The sequence below is a fragment of the Dromaius novaehollandiae genome, chromosome 5 (assembly GCF_036370855.1).
Source record: "Dromaius novaehollandiae isolate bDroNov1 chromosome 5, bDroNov1.hap1, whole genome shotgun sequence".
Taxonomy (NCBI): Eukaryota; Metazoa; Chordata; class Aves; order Casuariiformes; family Dromaiidae; genus Dromaius; species Dromaius novaehollandiae.
In genome coordinates, this window is record NC_088102.1 from 60593035 (window position 1) to 60614490 (window position 21456).

At 38.7% G+C, this 21456-nt stretch overlaps 1 protein-coding gene and 1 long non-coding RNA gene across 10 annotated transcripts in view; one reads left to right on the plus strand and one right to left on the minus strand.

The window, feature by feature from the left end:
• GALNT18 (polypeptide N-acetylgalactosaminyltransferase 18) overlaps positions 1–21456 on the plus strand; it is a 318319-nt gene that overhangs the window by 231434 nt on the left and 65429 nt on the right. For 7 of the 8 annotated variants that reach the window (XR_010389479.1, XM_064512992.1, XM_064512991.1 and 4 more), the window contains 2 exons: positions 712–849; positions 4698–4793. Coding sequence is in view for 7 of the 8 variants with exons in the window: in XM_064512992.1 (XP_064369062.1) it covers positions 712–849; positions 4698–4793 (234 nt within the window). In the remaining variant the exon portion in view is untranslated. Of the gene's footprint in view, positions 1–711; positions 850–4697; positions 4794–5665; positions 5777–21456 lie in introns of those variants that run through there. The other variant, XM_064512994.1, reaches the window with a different exon arrangement.
• LOC112985687 (uncharacterized) overlaps positions 5832–21456 on the minus strand; it is a 207284-nt gene continuing 191659 nt past the window's right edge. Inside the window, exons 8-9 of one of the 2 annotated variants that reach the window (XR_003259801.2) lie at positions 8936–9035; positions 5832–8394 (exon numbers count right to left, since the gene is read on the minus strand). This is a non-coding gene — a long non-coding RNA (uncharacterized LOC112985687). Of the gene's footprint in view, positions 9036–21456 lie in introns of both variants that reach the window. The other variant, XR_010389483.1, reaches the window with a different exon arrangement.

Here is a 21456-nt window from a genome sequence, read left to right on the forward strand (position 1 = left end):
TGTTAACATGATAAATTACTCATTTCTATATACAGGAACTTTATGAAACTCACGTTTTATGATCTACAAAGAAGTATGTCACATGAAATTAGGTTAGCTAGAACTGTAAAAGAGAATAAGGTTAGGGATGGGAAGATTCTGCAAATGCTTTTAACAAAAATATCAGCTTCTCTTTTATACTACCATAGAAATTTAAGTGATATTTCAGAAAGATGAGTAGGGCTACTGCTCTTTGCAGTGAAGCAGCAAACCCAGACTTCAGAAGCGGCCAGAAATGTAATACACTAATGATTCGGCCACAGTGGGATGCCAACAATAAGGTTGTTTCCAGGGCAACTTGCTACCTACTGCCAATTACTTTTGCATTTGGAAAGTGCCAGGAAATTAGAGAGCAACAGTCATACTCATTGGAAGCTATATCTAAACCCTACTGAAGTCAATAGCTGTGTTTGCATTGACCAAAGCAGACTTTGAATGAGACCCCACAATGGTGACCTGCATAACACATTGGTATAAATGGTATTTAAATAGAACACTTACGGAATGCATATTGGTAACAGAATCACTTCACAAGCAAAGGCTGGTCATTACAGATGATTATCACCTTTGCAATGAGTAGAACAGTAGAGAGACTCTGGGTGATTGGTTTATACAGAAATAGCTGTATCACTGATGTATTTTGTTTTTTTCTGCCCTTTGTTTCATGTGCAGGACTCTGGAATTGATATTGGTGATATTTCTGAGAGGAAGGCTTTGAGGAAAAAGCTCCAGTGCAAGACCTTTAGGTGGTACCTTGTCAGCATCTATCCTGAAATGAGAATGTATTCTGATACGATTGCCTATGGGGTGGTAAGGACCTTGTTTACATTTATTATTTAAAAAAAGGTGGGAGGAAATGTGTAATAGTGGAAGTAACTCATGCAGGCAGTGCCTACCTCCAAGCAAAAGAATCAGATAAACTTGAAGTCACTTGTTCAACTGTTTGACTGGTTAGTTGACAGAAACTGCTGTGCTACTGTAGTTCCTGCTGCGGGATTCTGTATGTCATCTTCTTTCCTGTTTTTGTTTTTCACCCCATGGCTCGCATTCCACTCAGAGATTTTGAAGGCATGATTTTTTAGACGTTTTGGAGCCTATTAGGCTAAACTGCAAACTCCTAATATAGCTGCAAAACCTTTATTTTGAGCCTCAAATGTTTGTATCTTGGGATAATTGTTATCAGTACTTGTGTGACGGTAGTACCCTTGTCTGTGTTGAAATTAGGCTTGAGTGCACTATGCTAATTAAAGCAGAGACAATCCTTGCCCCTAGAAAACTGGCAATATAAGCAGAGAAGACAGGTATCCATGACACAGAGGATAAGCATAGTAACTTAAGACTGGCATATAACAAGCCAGTAGAGCTAGGACATCCTTTTCAGAGTCTATGTCCAGTGTTACATTTGCAAGAATTCAGTCCTGTGAATTAAATTTGCTCTTTTGCATGCAAGTCTCAATTAGGAAGCTTAAATAACAAGAGTAGATCATACAACTGAAAGATTTGGCTTGAGACATTCCCCCTCAAAAGAAGTCTGAGCAAGCTGTGCAGTTTGCTGGTATGGCTCTGAGAAGACCCTTGAGGGTCCTGTAGAGCAGCTGCTCTGTTTTAGCACCTGAGGTGATTATGCGCCCCACAGAGCTCCATGACCCCTTTGATGATCGATTGAAATTATAGTACTGGTTTTTCATGCAAGCCAAAAAGAAAAGGAAAATGCTTCCGACAAAGGTTCAGGTCATTTTTAAATGAGTGAGATGATGGGTGAATTTCAAAATGGCTCAGAACAGTGTCAAAAAGAGAGGTATGTGCAAAGAGCCTGTTCCATAGACGTATGGAATTGTCCCCAGTGGTGCCATGATCTAGTCAGGCAATCTAAGTTTCCTAAGGAGGAAGGAGGGGTAGCAGCTAGTGGGTGCATGCTTTTGCTTGTAGGTATAAATGGCTCAAGAATCTGTGACTGCATGTGTAAATGATACTAAATCAAAGAAAGAAAGACCAGTGGGATAGCTAAGATATTTGCTGAATAGTCTCTCGATTAACTTGGCACTGCATAGGTCAAAATGGCAATCACAAAACAGGCACACTAGGATTTTATTCTGCCGAGATTTTTTTCACCGGCCTTTGAAGGTTCCTTGCTGACAATATAGAAAACCAAAAAAATCAGAGAGCCTATTACGGAAATAGTGACATCACTGGTCAGCAGACTGTGCATATTTTAAGTATTGTGTAACAGTGCACATATTATAGCCTTTCCTTCGCAGCGCGTTTAATAGCTTGCTTCATCATGTAAATAAGATAGGAGCAGGCCTTATTTCATTGTTTGTACTATCACAAAAGAAATAGAGGACAGCTATGGCAAAGTATCTGTATAGGTAAAGGAACACTGTTTTATGAAGCACTGTATGAAATAAAAATATAGACTGCCCTAATCTTTACAGTGAATGGAGTGCTTGGATCTCTAGTCTTCCTTCATGTCTTTTCTGTTTGTCTGCATGTCTTACAGTGGAGAAAGGTGGGATCTTTTGAAGCACATCAGCTGCTTCCTGATTGTCTAAGTGCTTCTGTTCATCAACTGTCTATATTTTTATTATAAAATGGAGATTTTGTTACTATAGCATTTTCATTAATTTTAAAAATGCTGAATAATTACAAAAGCCACCTAAATTGTTTGATCATCGGGGAACAAAAAGCTAGAAATGAAGAAGCTTTCCTCTTGTGTTACTCAAAAGGTATTGCAGTTAGGTATTGAAAGGTATTGAAATTAGGTGTTGCAATGGTATCCCAGCATAGCATTAGGCTCTATCTGTAGTAGGCAATTATGTCAAGTATGATAGAAAAGAATTCGGCACAGAAGGCCATATACTTATAGAGCAGTCCTATAGCTGCTCATTTAGAAACATTTTTTGATGCATGTTTGTTTACATTATTCTAAATGATTTCATTTGAAATATCCATTGGATATCAATTTCAGAGCTTACAGAATTAGTATATTTGGGGTATTTTCAGAAAGCCAACAGTATGCTGTTTGGGGCCATAGAGGAAAATAATTTATGCTTCCTCGAAGCATGTAGATGCATCTCCTTGTTGTTTCTGAGGTTAGGATTAGGCTTGAGGAAATTAAAGCTTCCAGAGCCCTTTTTCTTGCTGGATTTTGTAGGGCTGACATAGTTAGAAAGATGACTATCATCAGTCAGGGTCAGTGCCTGATTTTTAATGTCCGTATTGTTCTCTAGAGTATAAATAATCGAGGTTAGGTTTGGTGTTAGATGTATGACTCTGGAATTGTGAGAATTAAGAAAACAGTTGTATCATTACTCATTTCTAGGTTGTGCTGTGGCATATGGTTAAGGTTAGGATTGGTGTCAGCGTGTAGGTTTGGGGAACAGATTTCTTTCTCAGTTCTGCAGTACCTTTAGAGTTAGGAGAAAGCAATGTCAGTAGGGCCAAAAGAGTGTCACCTAACATCTGATTAAGACTGGAGTTATGGTTGTGGTTATGCTTATGGCCAAGGAACGTAAAGCTTTGAGAGGTGCAACTTTACTTAATTCTTCAGGCGTGCAGCTAAGAATAAGGCTTCTATTCATATTGATTGCGTATTTTCTCCTTAATGTTGAGATTTGTCCGGTCTACTGTTAGAGTTAGGTTTGGAGTTAAAGTTTGGAAATGTTGTAAAGATGAGTTTTTTTGATTTTATTCTCTGTCTGACTTCAGTCCCTGGCTTGTCCATGGTTCTTACATGTTGGTGCCCTTCTGGCCTTCCTTTTCAAGCATACCGACTGGTTTTTCTGAAGGAGAATCCTGTACACAGCTGACAGGACTGTTCAGTCACTCCCAGGTGGTTGCAGGCTGCACCACCTCTTAACCCCCTCCCTTCAGACAATTCTCTCAGGCTCTCTGAACTGATCTCATACCATTAAACACCTTTATCCCTGCTCATGGGTATGCAACCCACAGCTGTGGCGTCACACCATAAAAAGACCATTTAGTCATCTATGCTCATTATTTTAGGACTTGTCTAAGAAAATTCTGTCTCAGCACTGTGTAGGAAACACATAGGGCTTAGTGAAGATCAAGACCAAGTGCTTTGCAGTCTGTTCATAGCTAGATTGCTGTAGATGAGTTGGCCCTGAATAATGTGAAGAAGAGCTCGGTGCATGCCGATTGGCAAAAAGTCTCCAAGTGTCAGCAGAGATGATATTTCTGAATTATTTCTAGAAATTATAATAATCTCCTGAGTGATTCTGAAAAGTAGTTTAGTTACAGGGCTTTCTCTTGTGTTTGAAAGTCCATCCATTCTCCTTAGTGGCCTTTGTGAAAATTTTGGTTGTTTAAGTCTTTCGTATATAATGTGTACCTTAGAAGCATGAGGCTTAATATTCTAATGATTGCTATCTCTGAAGGCTCTTTGAAGTATGCCCTCCTTGAAACCTTGTGCAACATTTTTGAAATCAGTAGTTACATTAGCTACATGGAAGAAGTTAGCCCAAGTGCTTTCTGTGCTTTCTCTTCAAATACTTTCTCTCCAACAAGTATTTTTAATTTTGTATATTTCATGCTCAAGTACACATTGTTTTATTGCAAAGAAATGTAAGCAATCACACCGTTTTTTTTTTTTTTAGCCTAAGACATGTTTGGTCTCTTCTTCTTTCTGTTTGTTTTAGCTGCAGAATTCCCTGAAAAGTGATTTATGCCTTGATCAGGGACCAGACACAGAGAATATTCCAATCGTGTACATCTGCCATGGAATGACACCACAGGTTAGTTTGTCTGATGATCTCATATATCGCTGCTACTCTTAGTAGACTGAGTAGGAGGAACCATTTTGTACTTGTCATTGTTTTCCTGCTGCAATACCTCCTTGCGCTGTTTAGTAGCTGTTTTATAGAAAGCTAGAACATTATTTCTGCCATAAGTTGAGAATCATTGGTATATTAAGTGCTTTGATAAAGTTTGTTTATTCATTTCAAAAGAATTTAAGAAATAAGAGGATGAGCACTGACCCAGATTTGCTGGTAAAAGCTTTCATTTCTCATCTTTAACTGTGCTTCTCATAAATGAAACAATGCATTTTAAACGATTTTATGTATATATATATTCACACACAGTTTATTTATACGTAATCTGAAGCAACAGTTTTTCTGTTTACTTGATATATGTATGCAGTTTCACAAATCTGAGATATACAGCCGTCTTCTTTGCATGGTACAGTTGTGCCAAAATCCAAACCCTGTTCTTGTCCAATCCCTTCTTTTAAAGCTCCATTTTCTTTCTCTGGTGTTGTCCTGTTACTTCAGCATGCACGAAAGACTCCAGGCCTTTTCATTTCTTTATACAACAGCTACATTTATTTATTTGGCAAACAAGGGGGTGAAGACATAGTGTTTCCTCAAGTGGATTCCAAATGGGCATAGTTGAAAGGGCAAATCTTGACAATAATAGTAGTATCTTACATGGTCCAGAACACACTTGTCAAAGACAGACGTGCAAATTATCTGAAGCTGAAAAGCAGCAAAAGCAAAAATGCCATAAAGAAAACGTATATGCGGGAGTGATTGGAGACACTGAAAAATCCCTCTAATTTCAATGTTTTCTTTTCTCTGATTACATTTTATATTTGCTTTCTCAAAAGGGCCCTGTTCCTCTTCACTTAAATACATTCCAGAATGTGGTTTTACTCGTGGTGTTGTCAGTTACATGATTTGGCTGTACAGCAAAAGAGAATCAAGCTAATACCTCAGAAATAAACACAGAGCAAAAAGGTAATATTGCCCTCTGTAGCTGGATATCTTACTGAGCTGGAAATATGAATTTGATGAAATGTTGGGTATGATTCTTAAATGCCCTGCCAAGTTCCACATTCTGTGACTGTGTTCTGTGCTGGCTTCCTTCACGGAGGGCCTTTAATATTGATCAGTAGTGGCATTGTGCTTGAGTAAATTATGAATGATGAGGACAAAAATGTCTGAAAGTCCCATCCGTCACACTCGCTCACTGCGCGGACTGTGGCTTATCTGTCACATGGTTATGTGGTAGCCACTGTTTGCCTCTAAGGGGTTTGTAAGCTAGTCCTCAGTGTTAGCTGCGGAACCACCTTCTTCCTGTGTATTCACCTGTGAGCCAGAGCCCTCGTTCTTCATCTTCTGGGAGGGAGCCATAATTCTCTTCTGGCATATCATCTGTGATAACAACACACTACAGGCACACTTGTAAATTCAAATTAGAAATTTTAATTATAGTTAAGAGGCAAACAGCAACAAGAGAGAGTCACTTCAATTAGCACAGTTCAGTATTCACCATATCAACAACTACTTTTGAATGTCAGCTGAAGTTCTGTATAAAAGAGATAGTGGGAAATAAGGGAAAAGGGGCAAGGGAAACTTTTGATGACAGGATTCTGCTCCCTTTAGACTTACAGTGTTCATTGCATCTCCTTCCCATTAACATGCATTTAATTATTTTGTAAGCAATGATGTAGTTAAAAAACAAAAAAATGCCCATATGTGAGCAAGATCCAATAATGAAGAAAAACTTTCTTTAAAAGAGAGGTACAGTCTTTCTGTGTGTTAGGGATTACGTTAGAAACAGGGAAAGCACTAATGAAATTGATTCAGGACACTTCTTGAGATTTCCATTGTGTGTATATAAATAATCTCTTGGTTAAGCAGAGCTGCAGCCATTTCCATTTGCTCTAGCATATTGGAAATATTTGAATACTCCTTCTAATCTTAGTGAATTTACTAGTGACCACAGAAGATATCGGTAAGATGCAAATTTTGTTCTCGAAGTAGTAGTGATTAAAAGCTATATAATGGGGACTGTTTGGCCCACCTGGCAGTCCTTAGCAAACAGATTAGTCAAAAAGATTAGTCCCAGGATTCAGGGCTGCTTGTATGACTGAGGGTTTCGATGATGCTGTTAGCTCTGCTACAAAACTTTACTGTTGCAGCTTAGCCTCTCTTCTAAGCTGGGTTTACCAAACTTACTTTTCTTTTTGCTAACCTCTTTCAAATTGTTTTGAATTCTCATTAAGCTTTCTTCTTGGGAAATGGCTTAGATAAGCTGTTGACATCAGGTAATAGTTCCAGAATTGTAAATATGGTTACTGTTTTCTTTTAGCACATTGAACACAGGGAAGGGATAATTTAAGTCAACAGAAAGAGAACCATGTACCTGACATTAAAAATCCATAGTCCATTGTTTGCAGACAATGTCAAGAACATCATGCATAGCTTCATAAGTAAAGGTAAAAAAAAGGGGCAAGAAACTATCCTCAAATACTGCAATGAAATGATTGCAAATCGTTTTCCCTGTACAGCTTCAGTTTCATTTTAAAGAGGCATCAGAATTAGTAATGATTAATGGTTAAGACCAGTAATGGTCTTGTTTCAAAGGTTCCCCAGCCTGTCAATAAACCACTCCATATGTCTACTGTAACAAAGATTAGCAAATTCATAGTTCATTCCTGCAAGTATCTCAGAGCACTTTACAACCTTTAATGTAGCAACCTCAAATAATATCATTGTGTTTATTTTGTAGTACTGTTCTACAAATAGAGATATTGAGGCAAACCTTACATGTGGTTGAACAGTAGGATGGAACGGAAAATCAGAAAACAATCTGTCCGCATTCTTAATCCTCTGATACTACCGATGAGAAACAATTTTCCACAGCAGGTATTTGATTTGGCCTAAAAAGACAGAGGACATCTGAAAAACTAGAATCCAGGATTAAGTATCTATTGTATCCTCCTCCTGTCTTCAGTGGGTGTCTCCCAGGGTAGCCGTGTTTTGTCCTTGTCCCCAGAAGCCTGGACTTTTCAGGAGTCGTGGTACCATCCACTGAGTAAGCAATATGCATGTTCAGCCAGTGGAAAAAAAACAAAAGGGGTGGCTATCCTGCAGTGTGGGCTCTTGAATTTAAAGGAACAATCATTAATATTTTGTTAACTTTAGTGAGAGTGTTTTCATTATGAAATATTGCCAAGATCCTTGTAGATTTTGTTGAAAACTTCCTTGGCTTTGTAAGGCGGTAGCACCTGAGCAACAGAACTTTCCAAGCTGCTCATCCCCCCTGGATGCTGCTGCTGGAATGCACTGCTTCCTTATCCTCACATCCTTCCGTTTCTGTCTTCAGTCACTCTCTGTCCAAAGTTAGCATCGTCTTTATCACTTTATTACTGTACAGCAAAATACTGTATTTTGGCATAAATCCCCAGACTTGTCAGCAGGCACGTCACCATCATACCTGAGTGGCTGCTTCTGTCATTGCTATTACTTCTGTTGCCACCTTGGGTATTGGGCAGCTCTTAGATTTGCAGGAAGGACGGACAAAACAACTGTTCCTGGTTCCTTTGGTGCACTGATGGTCAAAGGTTTGAAAGGGGCTTACTTTAGTGTGTATCTTAGCCTGTCACATCTGCTGCTGTACACTGCTGCTGCTTCTTAGAACAGCTGGACAACTGACTTCTGCAGCTATTAAAACAGCTAACATAGTTGGTAAATGCAGCATAGTAAAATAGTTAATAATAGTTAGAATGGTTTCCTAATGTACTGTTTAGTGGTGGTAGAAGTTACGTTGCTTTCTTTGCATGAGAACAGTTCAGAGGCAAAGCACAGCAGCCCTTAGTCCTTCTTGGCCAAGGGGAGTACACTGGAGACAGCTGGGGGAGCTCCCCCCTGGCCTGAGGAAGTGCCCCAAGGAAGCAGAAAATTGGGAGATGAGGTGGACTGGCAATAAGGGAGAAAGCAAGAGGAGAGAACAGAACAGAAAGGAAGAGGAGACAGAAGAAAAATCAGGGCAAAACAGTTTGTAATATAAAGTTCACGTGAGGTCATAGGTTTTTGGCTTTTTTAAGTGGTTCATGCATAAAAGGGTAAAGATACTGGTTTAGTTCTATTACCATTGAAATCAACTCCTAAAGCCAATTGTCGAAGGAAAACTGCAGTTCACTCATACAGGTTTCAGCCTTAAAACGAGGTCCAGCAGTGCCCCAGTTTTGCCTGGAAAAAGATGTTTGGTTGTAGTTGCAGTAAGCGCACATCCCAGGCCTGAGTTCTCTTTCTAGTGATGGGACCCTCCTGAGACTGAATGCTGGGTGTTTTCTAAGACACTATTTGACCAGGGCTGTAATCTTGAAGGCAGACTGATGACAGTGTGTCACTTGCATTGAGTCTACTCCTGAACGATAATTTGGAAGATTCTTTGCTGGGAATGGAACACTGCGTTATTAGAAGCTTTATAACTAGTGTGTAATAAGCAAGTACCATCAGTCAGTGAAGTGTTACTTTAAATACAGATTTACCTTGAAAACTGCTCGTGACTGAGGGGAAAAAAAATGAGCAGTTCTGTGCATTCCCTTGTTCAGTAGCTTCTGGCTCACACATACCTCAATTTATAAGCAGTTAAACCAGGAAGCTTATCCAGGGATGTGAAGGTCAATATAAACAGCTAGATTCTGAGGAATTTAAGTTGAGACCGGTGTCCTCAGACAGGGTTGGGAGATTACTAGAGAAGTGCAGGCAAGAAACAACATAGCTTCTTATCCTTTCATATTATTGTAAGAGTTTGCAGAACTGACACTCAGAAGCAAATGACTGCATCCCTGTCTGGTGTGAATTATCCTATTTGCACTGAAGGTGATGAAGGGAAGCTGTGCCAACAAGTACAGCTATGCCTGTGTGAGGCTCTCACCTACAAGCTGACTGTTGTAGTCTAAGCACAGTCTGTGAAATACTGCAAACAGAGGTTACAAGAATTATCATGAACATCAAAAAACTTTGTATTAATCATGAATGTTTCTTTTTTAAAAGTTATTCAGGTATATTCATAAAAACTATTTTTTCTTCAGTGTAATTTCTTAGGCATGGTGGTTCTTCATACACAGATATTTGTTAACTTGTAAATGAGAATATTTATATATGAGCTAAGATGGTTACCACTAAATACATTTATATTTCAGTAGAAAAGTATAATACACAGGACTCATCACTTGCCAGAACCACCATATAGTTTGTTAGTCCAATTTGTAAACAGCCCCAGAAGAGGGAACAGTTCATAGATGATGATCATCAAGTAATTATGCAGAGTTTGTGGACTCGAAAGAGAAAATCTCTTGGCAAATAATTTGCCAGCAAAAAGAAAAGTAAATAATAATTTATTTTCATTGAATGATATAGACAATGCTAAAACAACACTAATGTGATCTTAGGCAATTGGGATATTATGAACACAGAAATCTCGAAATGGAGTTTTAACAGAGCTTTACTTTTAATAAGGCTGTTCCAGTATTAAACATTTTCTTCAAATTCGCATTCCTAATGAAGTTCACACTGTATTGGACAATTGTCTATGCTAGAAAAGTTGGTAATGTAACAATGCACTTTGTCAGAATGAGTGTTAAGAGAATTTGGAAGTAGAAACAATAATGCTCTTAGGAGTGGCTTTCTGTGTATGTGCAGTAATGGGACCAAGAAGCATAATACACCACATTACAAGGAGGAATTAACAGATAAATTATGGTTACCTCTTTTATGACAGTTCAGAGTTTGCATGATACCTTTCAGTTTGTTTAAAAAAAAAAAAAGAACACTGCAACTCCTTTCTTTTACTAAAAATCAGCTGAGCACTGCAACTCCTCTTCCCTGTCAGTCTTGATTCTGCTGCCTACAGAGCACTACAATACTGCTAGAACATGAAATGTTTTAAATAAGGGAATGTCTGAAGTTTAAGAACAGCATATAGCTATGACGACTCAATCCCTAGCTGGCTTATGGATGAATAGATACTCTTTTTCTCATACAGCTGAAAATTAATTTTACAGTGAAATAATAATTATTCTAGTCCCAAAACACAGCATTCTTAAGAAACAATTTTGAAATATTTCAGAAAACAAGAGGTCTTTTGTTACTTAGGACTGTGTTGCTGAATGTGTGCGTAAGTGTAAACACGTACGCATTGCAAACCAAGGCTGTGTGTAAGAAAACTGTCAAACAGAAGACCCTACAGCTGCTGCCACTGCCACTAGCACATGTCAGTGGTTGTCAGGCAATAATGAAGAACAGAACCAAACCTGCTGGTCTGGTTTAATAACTGACCCTTCAAACTTGAAACATCACTGTGCTGAAGATGCGATGTCTACAATAAATGTTTTAAGGGAATCTTTTTAAAAAAATAAAATGAAGCACAGCAGCTGTATTAACAACTGTCAATCACATGCAGACTGAGAGTTGATATTCCTGTTTGTCTTCCAGGTAAATGTTATCTATATTCAGCATCTGCCTTTGAGACAGTGTGATCTCACATCTTCTCTGTGTAGTACCCTTTCTTTTTAAGGACCTGCTAACACATTGGCTTGAGGCTAGCAAATACCTCATTCATGATCATTACTATATGTGTGCAGACTATATAGACATGCATGCGGACCGTTTTACAGAAATTGAATTGTACAAAACAACCAATTCTTGGTCCAAATACTTCACAGTGAAAAGTTACATTGTGCAGTAAAGAAAGTAGGTCCGTAGGTCTTGCCTCTCTTTGTACAGGCAAAGTGAGTAATTCATTATTTGTACAAAGCAAAGTAGCTGCTTCAAGAGAGTGGGAGCTTAGCAGGGCAGCCCGATCCTCACAGAACAGACGTTAGTACCTGGCCTCAGCCTGCGACTCAGACTGTGCTGGGGGCCGCTCCAAGCCCAACATGGCTGGTAGCGCGGCTGCCTGCAGACACTGCAGATCGAGTGGTCCTGCACACGGTGGGGGTCTGCGCATCTCTTAGCACTCCGCCAAAGACTGGGTCTGATAGAGTGCAAAGTCAGGCTGGTTCCTTTTACTTTTTCACTAAGCGCTGTGGAATAACCTAAGTCCTACTCCTGCTATTAACTTTATGCACAATGTGCTTTCTGTAAGCAAAGGTATGTCCACAAGTAAATGTTTCTGAAACTAGAATTGCTATCTTTTTAATCCAGGTTTGTTAGCTCAGTTCAGCAAAGGCGCAAGTAATGGAAGACAAAGTTACTCATGATGTCAGTGAAACTGCCTAGCAAGGATGATACATGCATTAATGAATTATAATTTTTATTTTATTTTAAATACATTCTTTAAAGTGCCTGCTTGCTATAGCAATTAATATCTTATAAAAAGATACTACTGCTGAATGTTTTATTGAGGCTATTTATATCACTGTTAATTTCTTTCAGGGCATAAATCCTGATTTTGATCATAGGAAAGTTAATATAAACGCTATGACCTTGTTTGCAACGGAGGCAAAATCTGGTGTTAGTTTTGTGAAATTCCTTTCAAGATAGTTTCATAATTTCTCTTATGTACACCAGAGAAGTTAAATATAGCAGAGAAAATGCACTTTTTCAAAGCTGCACCCTTTTCAGAATATGTGATAGGGGCATCAGAGAACTACACAGACATTTTATAGGTTTCCAAAACCAACCAGTCTTTACTTGGCCTAGCACAAGTAGTACACTACTCTAGGCAAAACAGTTTCACCATGTATATGTTTAAATATAACACTTTGTCTGAGAACATGGGGATGAGGACTGTAACATATAATTTCATGTTGTATATTACTTTTGAATTTTTTTTAAGCTTGATTCAGACAAAATTCTTATTATTTACTTCAGTACAAATTTTCTAGGGGATAGGCTGTCTGGTAATGTGGTTTCTAGTTCTGGAGCAGTTTTCATGTATCACCATTTGCCATGAGTGAATTATCTCTTTACTTGCCATGACTAGATTTAAGAGGCTTCCCCTAGATATAGATAATATGACCAGTTAACCAGACTTCCATATCACTTACCGCACTTAAGACCCAGTACCTATTACCAGCTAGGTGAGATTCTCTTAAACTGCAGAGTTTTCTCCATTTCCAGGTGAAGGGTCAGTGTTACTGTTTTAGCTTCTTAACTGTATGTATGGATCTGATAACTATGTCCATTGCCCGAGCATATAGAGTGGTTAAGTGAGTAGTTGACTGTGTTTTTCAACTGACTATAGGTCTCTATCGTAGTAGGACCAAAGGCTAACCCATCTCTACATATTACAAATGTATCAAAAGTACAGACTGGCATTCTCCAGTCACATGGTAAAAGACACTTTAATTCAAAAGAATGAGCACAAGAAATCCTTCTCCAGGTTTCAGACCTGGGAAGAGAATAGGTCATTTTGTCTGTTCCACTTCACTGATTAAAAAAAAAAAAAAAAAAAACAGCTGTAGAACTGCATTATTCTGGGTCAGAAGAAATATCTTCTGCATCCCTCATTTTGAAAATAACTGAATAGACACTAGTGCTTATTTAATTTAGTGTTTGAAACTATGTAGTGTATAATTTTGTGCATGCCTGTGACAGTTGAGAGAACTTATCACTTTGAACTGAAACTCCAACCACAGGGAAATGACATAGCTGAAAAGCACTTATTTTTTTCTTAGAATAACACTGATTTTCACATTTGGGGAAGTATAGCATTTATGTACTCTTGGAGAAATGGTTTTCTGTTGAAGAAATTATTTTCCCGGTTTAGACAGGATGGACTGGAACTATAGGATGTACAAAGTTTATTAGATGCTTTTGAAATCTATATCCTTTCCTATTGCACAGAATCACTGCTGAAGGTGACTGTGAATAACAAAAAAGGAAAATAGTAGCATAGGTTATAAGCTGAAATTAGTTATCTGGGTAAAGTAGTAATCTTGATATTTAGGTTCCAGGAACTGAGGTAAAATTAAAAAGCAAGAATTCAAAGAGTAGTTCAGTTCTTTTGAGTGGTATCAATATTTTAGGACCAGAGGGAAGAACATTAAGAACTTGAATAGCTTGGAAACTTAGAGTGAAGAAGCCTCTAAGATAACAAAGCTCTTTTATGAATATTAGCGATAATCAGAGGAATCAATAAGCATTTTATTGACTGAGAAATGACTGCCTGTTTTACACAGGTGGATGCAACAGAAGAGTCAAAGGTAACTCGGTCTGTGTCATAGATGATGTGTGTTTGAAAAAGCAAATAAAAAACAAAACCAAAAAAATCTAACAGGAATAAAAGCAGTTGTCCAGTAATGTCCTATCGGTTGGATCATTCTTTCCTCTAAATGAAAGGGAAATGCACATCTCGGAGAAAGGATAAGGGTTCTATTAAGAGAGCTGTACTACTTAATGTTTTACAGCAGAAGTACTGGTGCAAATTTACAGGTATTACAAGATGAGTTGGAAAAATACAGAAGCGTATGTTGACTTTTAATGAAAGACTGCAAATGCTGATCAGACATAACCCTAGGAGAGTACTCAGCAAATGGTATCGTATGATTTAAAGCTATTCAGTTAGAAAGCTTTTGCCTCATAAAGCAAAATTTTCATACAGGTAACAGAAACTTTAACTGGCAAAAATTCTAATGTAATTTACCTGGACTTAGCTTTCATCACATTACTGCAGAAAAGAATAATGCACCATGTCAGCACAAAAGAGTAGTAAGCAAATTTCTGGAGTGCCAAGAAGTGCCCAGGGGACAACAAAGAATGCCAGCGCATGGAAGCAATAGGTTGAATAAATTAATAGCTCTGTTGTTCTCCTAACAACCTAAGAGGTAGTGCATAGCTCACAAATCTGTTTTTTCTTTTTTTTTTCCCCCAGTAGCATTGGTTAGTTGATGTTACTGTGCATTACAGAATGTGTTTTCTTACTCATTGATGAAGTATTTCCGTTTGCTGTTCTGTGTATCGTGTTATCATTATCTTGCATGTTTTCTGCACCCTTTTAATTTCTGTACTTACCTCCCAGCCTGTGGGCTGTCCACTTTATCTTGAATTCTGTTGCATTTCTGTATGACTTAACTCCTGCTTCAGCAGCATTAGCACCTTTCTTTGTTATCTTATCCACTATTGATATGTCTGTTAGTGGTATAGAAGAGAGACATACATTTGCTGTCTCTATGGTTTGACTGGGAACAGTTTACTCAGCATTTTGTTAAATAGGTGAAGCTGATGCAGGAAAAGAGGTTAAGCAGAATAGCAGAGAAGTTGGTTTTCAGACTTTCTATATAGCGTAAAATTAAAATTAATTTCTTCTTTTCATATTTTTTAGTTTTAAAGACTCAAATCATGGTTACCGTACTTGTGGTGGCCATGCACTCTGAGAACTTTCCTCCTCTATTTATATCTTTAAGGTAGTTTGCCCAGAGTAACTACAGTAGAAAAGCTGCACAGAAAATGTAATAAAAGCAAACAAGCTGTTGTGAGCATGTGCAATGCCTAAGAATTTAAAATTATCAGAGCATTTCAAGGTTCTCATGTAGTCTTTCAATTTAGAAGAGATTAGAGTTGTTGGCCCGAATGTTCTCATCTGGGAAATAAAAATCCACGTACGTTTTCACGTGATTTTTTCCTTGTGTTATATTATGTGGTTTATTGTACAGATAGTTTCAGACAAAAGGATTTCCAAAAGTTAAAACTTCAAAACGTTTGAAAACTTAAGGTAAAACACTGGTGAGCTCCTAGATGATAAACCTGGCACTGGGTTTTGGATTCCAGTTCTGTGCTTTTCACGTTGAACACTAAGCTGATTAAAGGTAACATTTCCTTTCACACTTGGTTGGGTTGAAGTCTGTGCGTTTACAATAGTCTAGTGCATAAACCCAGAGAGCTGGTATCAAAAGGCTTGGAGCCAACACCCCCGAAACACACTGGCTGTTGTGTTTTTGAAACTGCTGCTGACTTGCAACAGCTGGCTGATACCCTGACCTGGGAGCCTAAAGCTGGCAGAGATCTCACTAAAGCACTTGGCAAACACACACTTGTATGGAGCAGCAAGCAGTATTCCTCACTGTGGGTACTAGAGCTGCTGAAGGTAACGACGGACGGCCACAGAGGGACCGGGTATCTTCAGAAATGGATTACGCCTCGTAGCTCAGCATCAGTGAAGTGGTATTCGTGGTCTTAAGGCCGTCAGCTGTGTTGCTAACCAGGCTGTAAACGCAACACCCCGTGATCTCCTAGAGGTGCGCAGGCCTTGGGAGGCAGCAGGGTGGGACTTGCACCCAGCGCTGCCTTGCAGGACGCCCCGTTGGGAGCTCGTTAGCAGGGCGCGAGTGCACTCACTTTTTCCCACAGTGGCACTGGCCTTCCTCCACCTGGACGTGCACTTTTGATGTCCAAACAAAATTACTCCTCTTGGGCCCTGGTAGCACTAGAATATTGCTGTCAACAGCACAGAAGCTGGCAAACTGCTGGAAGCCGTAGCTCCTGTCTGCGCACATACGTTAGCTGTCTCTGGCCTTGGGCGTGATGCAACTGCTGAGGAAGTACAATTTTATCTTCAGGTAGAGAGCAAGCTACTGTAGATAAAGTTGACTAGTAAAAAGTGTGTTCCATCTTATTTGGTGATATCATAATCATTTCAGTGGTACTTCACAGGTGTCTTTTTTCTTTTAATAAAAGAAACTGCACTAAGTCACTATCCCGAGGCTGCATACCTACAGTACACTGATATTCTGGGTACTACTTCAGTGCTGAGTTGAATTATTTTTTAAAAATGAAATGAGCAGAGTAATTAATTTCCCATTTTCTATTAACATTCTTTTCTGCAGGGTGGAACAGGTCTAAAAATTTACATAATTCAGTTGATTTTCATCTCAAAAATATTTCGCAGAATAAAACATGAAGTACAAGACTTTCCTTTTCTAAGTTGAAAATGTTTTTAATTAAATGCATTTCAAGAAGTAAAACGGCCGTGTTGAGTACCTGCAGTGTCTTGTAACCTAATACTATCTGAGCCTTTCACATTTGGTAAGTGCATTAATTTGAAATAGATCAGAGTTGTAGGTCTGCATATTATGTAGCAATTACTAGATTTACCCATATTTTAAAGGTGTCTCTTCTCATTGCAAATTGGCATTTCAGTCTGCAGTTTTTGAAACCAATTGTTGCTTACGATATAAATTCAGCGTAAAACCAACATAGTTAGTGGAACGCATGGGTAGCACTTGGTGATTAATGTTGCGGTAACTGTAGGTTGTTGTCAACTTAAATGTTCTCTTGATTGATGTTACATTATTTCATTCGTTCCTACATCAGAATTAAAGCTCCAAAGGTCAGATTTTTGTTTCTCAATTCTTCAAAGTATCTGATTAACTGATGGAGAAGGTAGTTAATACAGTAGATGGAAGACCCACTCTAATAATCTCTTTGGTTTTATTCATAGTTTTATTATGTCATTCTATTAATTGAAGTTATTTACTGGCTCATTTCAAATTCATGGACCAAACTCACTCCCCATGTAAACATATATAACTCTCCATGTAAATTACATGAGCCATACTAGTTTCACAGCATTCATTTGAATTCTGATCAGCTATTCAGTTTCAACTAGTTTCGGTCTAGTGTTGTTCACCTTGTAGAGTAGTTTCTATTTACACAAATATTTATGGAAAGTTTGTTTCCATAGTGTTTTCCTGTGAACAAGAGATTTTTTTTTCTTAATCAGCAACCATGATTTGTCTAATCAGGGAGCAGAAAGAATATAAGAATTTATTTCTGCATAGAAATTCTTCATTGAGTATTTATTACTAGTTCTGAAAAAAATCAGCATTGATTTGTACACCAAGCAAAGAGCTGTGTTTGTCAGATAATTTATTTAAAGTCAACAATCAAAGTAGCACTTAGCAAGTGTTAACTTCAGTCTCAACCTGGTTGTATATACCAAGTAGAAGTACTTTCCCAGAAAGAAAGTATGGGGTACTAGACACTTCCTTAATTAGGCATTGTTCCAGTAAGTAATGGCTAGATATTAAAGCCAGTTGGATACAAATGATGAATAAGGTGCATGTTCATAACAAGCTAGATGATTAGCCATTGGCTTACACTATCATAAGAAGCAGTGAAAATTGCTGAAGTCATCAAAGTTGATACCATTCTGGAAGCTGTAATTTAATGAAATACAAGTTACTGGACTTAGAGGTAAGCAGGCGGAAGTATATGCCCTGTGGCAAATGGAAAATCAGATTACTAAACCTAATGGTCCTGTTTGACTCTTAAATCTACTAACATGTCAACTAAGTGGCAATCACAGTGAGTACTACTTTGATTTTTGCTTGAATTTAGAATATAAAGAAAAAACATTAATTGTTATAGTAACCAGAACGATGGTATGCATTTTCTTTACCTTACAGCTTTAAAAATTTTTAAATGACTTGCCTTCCATTTTGTTTGTGTGTGTGTGTGTGTGTGTGTGTGTGTCTGTGTGTGTGTGTGTGAGATTAAACAGATTATACAGGATAGCTGTCATGTCAAACCTGTCTGCTCAGTTGCCTGTCCATAAAGGCTTATAGTAATCAAGTGAAAAAGCTGATGAATGCATTTAAGTCATTCAGATGTTACTACAATATTAACCTTGAATTTATTTAGGAGGGAACTGTGCTGATTGTGAATACTGAAGGTTTGTTGCTCTTACTGTGCTAAAGTTTCCCATTGTTGAAATAGAAATTATCAAATACCATTGCATTGGTTTGATTTACACATCTCATTGAATTTACACTCTGTCCTATCAGTGACTGTGAATTTGATGATTTTAGGAATTTTTGAAGCAGTCAGGTTGCTTTTTTCTCAGCTTACTTTTTTTTCAATTCAGTATAGTTCACAGGAGTGAGGGTAAGTGTTTGTATAAGGACGGACTGTGAGAAATGGGACCTTACTGAGTACTCAAGGCATATTTAAATAAGAATTGTCAAGTGAGGCAAATGTTACTCTGCCAGATGTGTGATGTACCCGGTTAGTACTCTGAAGTAGCTACTTACCTACTCCAATGGGAGCCAGGCCGAATACTTAACTGTTTGCTGCAGAATGCCGATTTCTGACTTCCAAATAGATTTTTAATATTCTGTATGACCTCTTTCCAAATAAAGCTAAATTTGCCCACTGCAGATGCCATTCAGAACCACATATAAATCATGTGAAGGGATATGCTAATCTGAGAAATACTACCTAAGACGATAATACTGTAAGAGGCAAAAACATCCTGTAAGAACAGCAGCAGACTGGATCTTTGTTTCTCTTTGACTTCCTTGGCACTCTTCAAACTTCTGTTCTAAAAATATATGCACTTCTTTTTAATCAAGCAAACATTATTTCTTATGATCCTTCCCTTCCCCTCCCTTCAACGTTGTTGCTCTCCAACTGTTTGCAGTCTTGCAGTTGCAGACAGGAGACTATTTCTCAAGATACTTTCATTTCCCTGTTCTGGCAGTGCAAAGCAGATGTAAAGCCAGCAGGTGAAGATTCCCCGCTATGGGGAAACACAAAGTGGCACTGAAATAATTCTGCCTTCCTGTACTTGCTAACACCAAGGATTTGACTTGGATTCACGTCCCTTTGATGTGAAAACAGATAGGTCTGCATAGATTCAGACCGTTTCTCTGCACTGTCTTCAAAACATTTTTCTTTCCCTCAGTGACTACAAGCATGAAATTGTAATAAAATCTCTACATCCAGGTTATTAACGGGTCAGACTGTGTTCAATGCCGTATCAGGATCAGATACATTAGTCTGATTCAGTGTGTCTCATGTACAGCTGAGGATGCAGCCTGTCACCTGATGGTTTCCTCATTTGGTTTCCCAAGTTGTACCTTGAATGTTGCAGCAATTACATCTTCTGACACCTGCTTTTAGGGCTGATGCAGTTTAGTTCACAAAGTAAGGGCTTTGTTGGCTTGATGCAGACCCTGAGATTTGATCTGGAATTCCCTAGAAGTTCAGTAGTGTGTTTTTTAACTCTCCAAGTTTCCTTTCTACTATGAGTCTGACAAGCCTAAGTCACAGTGAGTGGTACCCGAGTTTCTGACAGATTGCCCCCTTGTGATTCTGCTTATGAGAATGACAACAGTGCCGTCCAAAAGGAGCACACAGAAAGAAAGTAACTTTTTAATTCAAAATGGAAAGGAAAATGTAGCTGTCCTCCAGATGCATACCAAGGGTGGATCTGAACAAGCAGCCTGGTGACTGAAAAATCTAACATTTTACTCCAGTCTGGCAGTGTTTGGAGAGAAAGCTAAGTATAAATCATGTGGTCTGAAGTTAAATTCAGCTCTGCAAATGCTCTTTTGCCTTTTTGCTATGCTTAATTCATGAGCTACTTATGTAATGAGACAGTCTAACATAATATGTACAATAGAGAACCCCACCTGATGAAATTGTTTTTCCCATGTAGTAACCTCACTGTAAGTGGGAGGTTCTGTATAGCAGAAATCTCCCTTTTGCTGAGAAATCCAGGAGCCTTGAAACGCAACGAGTCCAGCACGCTTCTGCCACGGAAGGGCAAGGTTTCCAAAACCCGTAACAGGAGCCTCTGCAGACCCCAAGATCTGCAGTCTGCTACACTGGGGTGCCCAAGAAACTAAGGACATGGCTGCTCGTTCAATGAATTACGCTGGCTGTCTGGTCTCAAACCTTTCCTTGTGGAAAGGAGAGGATGTGAATAGAGAATTGTCTCCTTGGTAAGTGTCTACACAGGCTCCCTGGGCCTTGCGGCTGGTCGTCTAGGACGGAGGCAGGATTACCCCCCACTTCCTGACGGTTCAGAGTGGGTCAGCGGGTCAGGCCCACGGCAGCACGTCTCCCCTTGGCAGTGTCTAAGCACAGCATGCTCTTCTGGCCCGGGCACAGGCCACCACCCCTGGGGGTGGACAGAGCGGGGGAAGCAGGGAGGGAGCAAATAATTCCCAAATGGCTATTTCTCCCAGGAATGCCCCTGCCACCCATATGCTCCTAGGGAAAGTCTGGTCCTGGAGTGCCCATGCAGTGACATATATTTTAGCTTTAGGGAGAATCAGCTTTACAAAAGCATGAAAATCACTAAATAGAAGATAACTGTAATCATCTTTCTTATGATGTTATTCATATGCAAATTAGGAAGCTGCCAAAAGTAGCAATTGTTGCTGTTTAGAACAATGAAAATGATGTACTTGTGAGAGTGGTGAAAGAACTGTATTACTTATCCTGCAAATATTCAGTGACTTTTGATTATGACTGACTGATATGCCTAGTTTTCGTATTCATTCTAAACAGCAAGATGGAAGTTTGTTTGTTTTTTTTATGTCTGCATCCTGCAGATACCTTTATAGGATAATCTACTTCAGATAATAAAATGAATGCCCCAAAGACAGGGAGAAAATGTAGGGGAAAGTCTGTGACATAATCTGCCTTTCATCATGAAGGCTTATCCTCAGAGCCTAATGAAACCTTAGCAGCCTGAAGCTTAGCATAGCTATTTTAGCTGTTCACTAGCAGTTTGTCTGTTGTACTTGAAGGTCACTTAAAGAATCAGCTTCTGAAGTTTTTGGGTTTACTTTGCTGCCTTATCCACCTGATAAGCTATTACTCAAAACTTCAGTCTCTTCTACTTGGCCTGTGGAGACCTGTAAGGCCTAAGTTT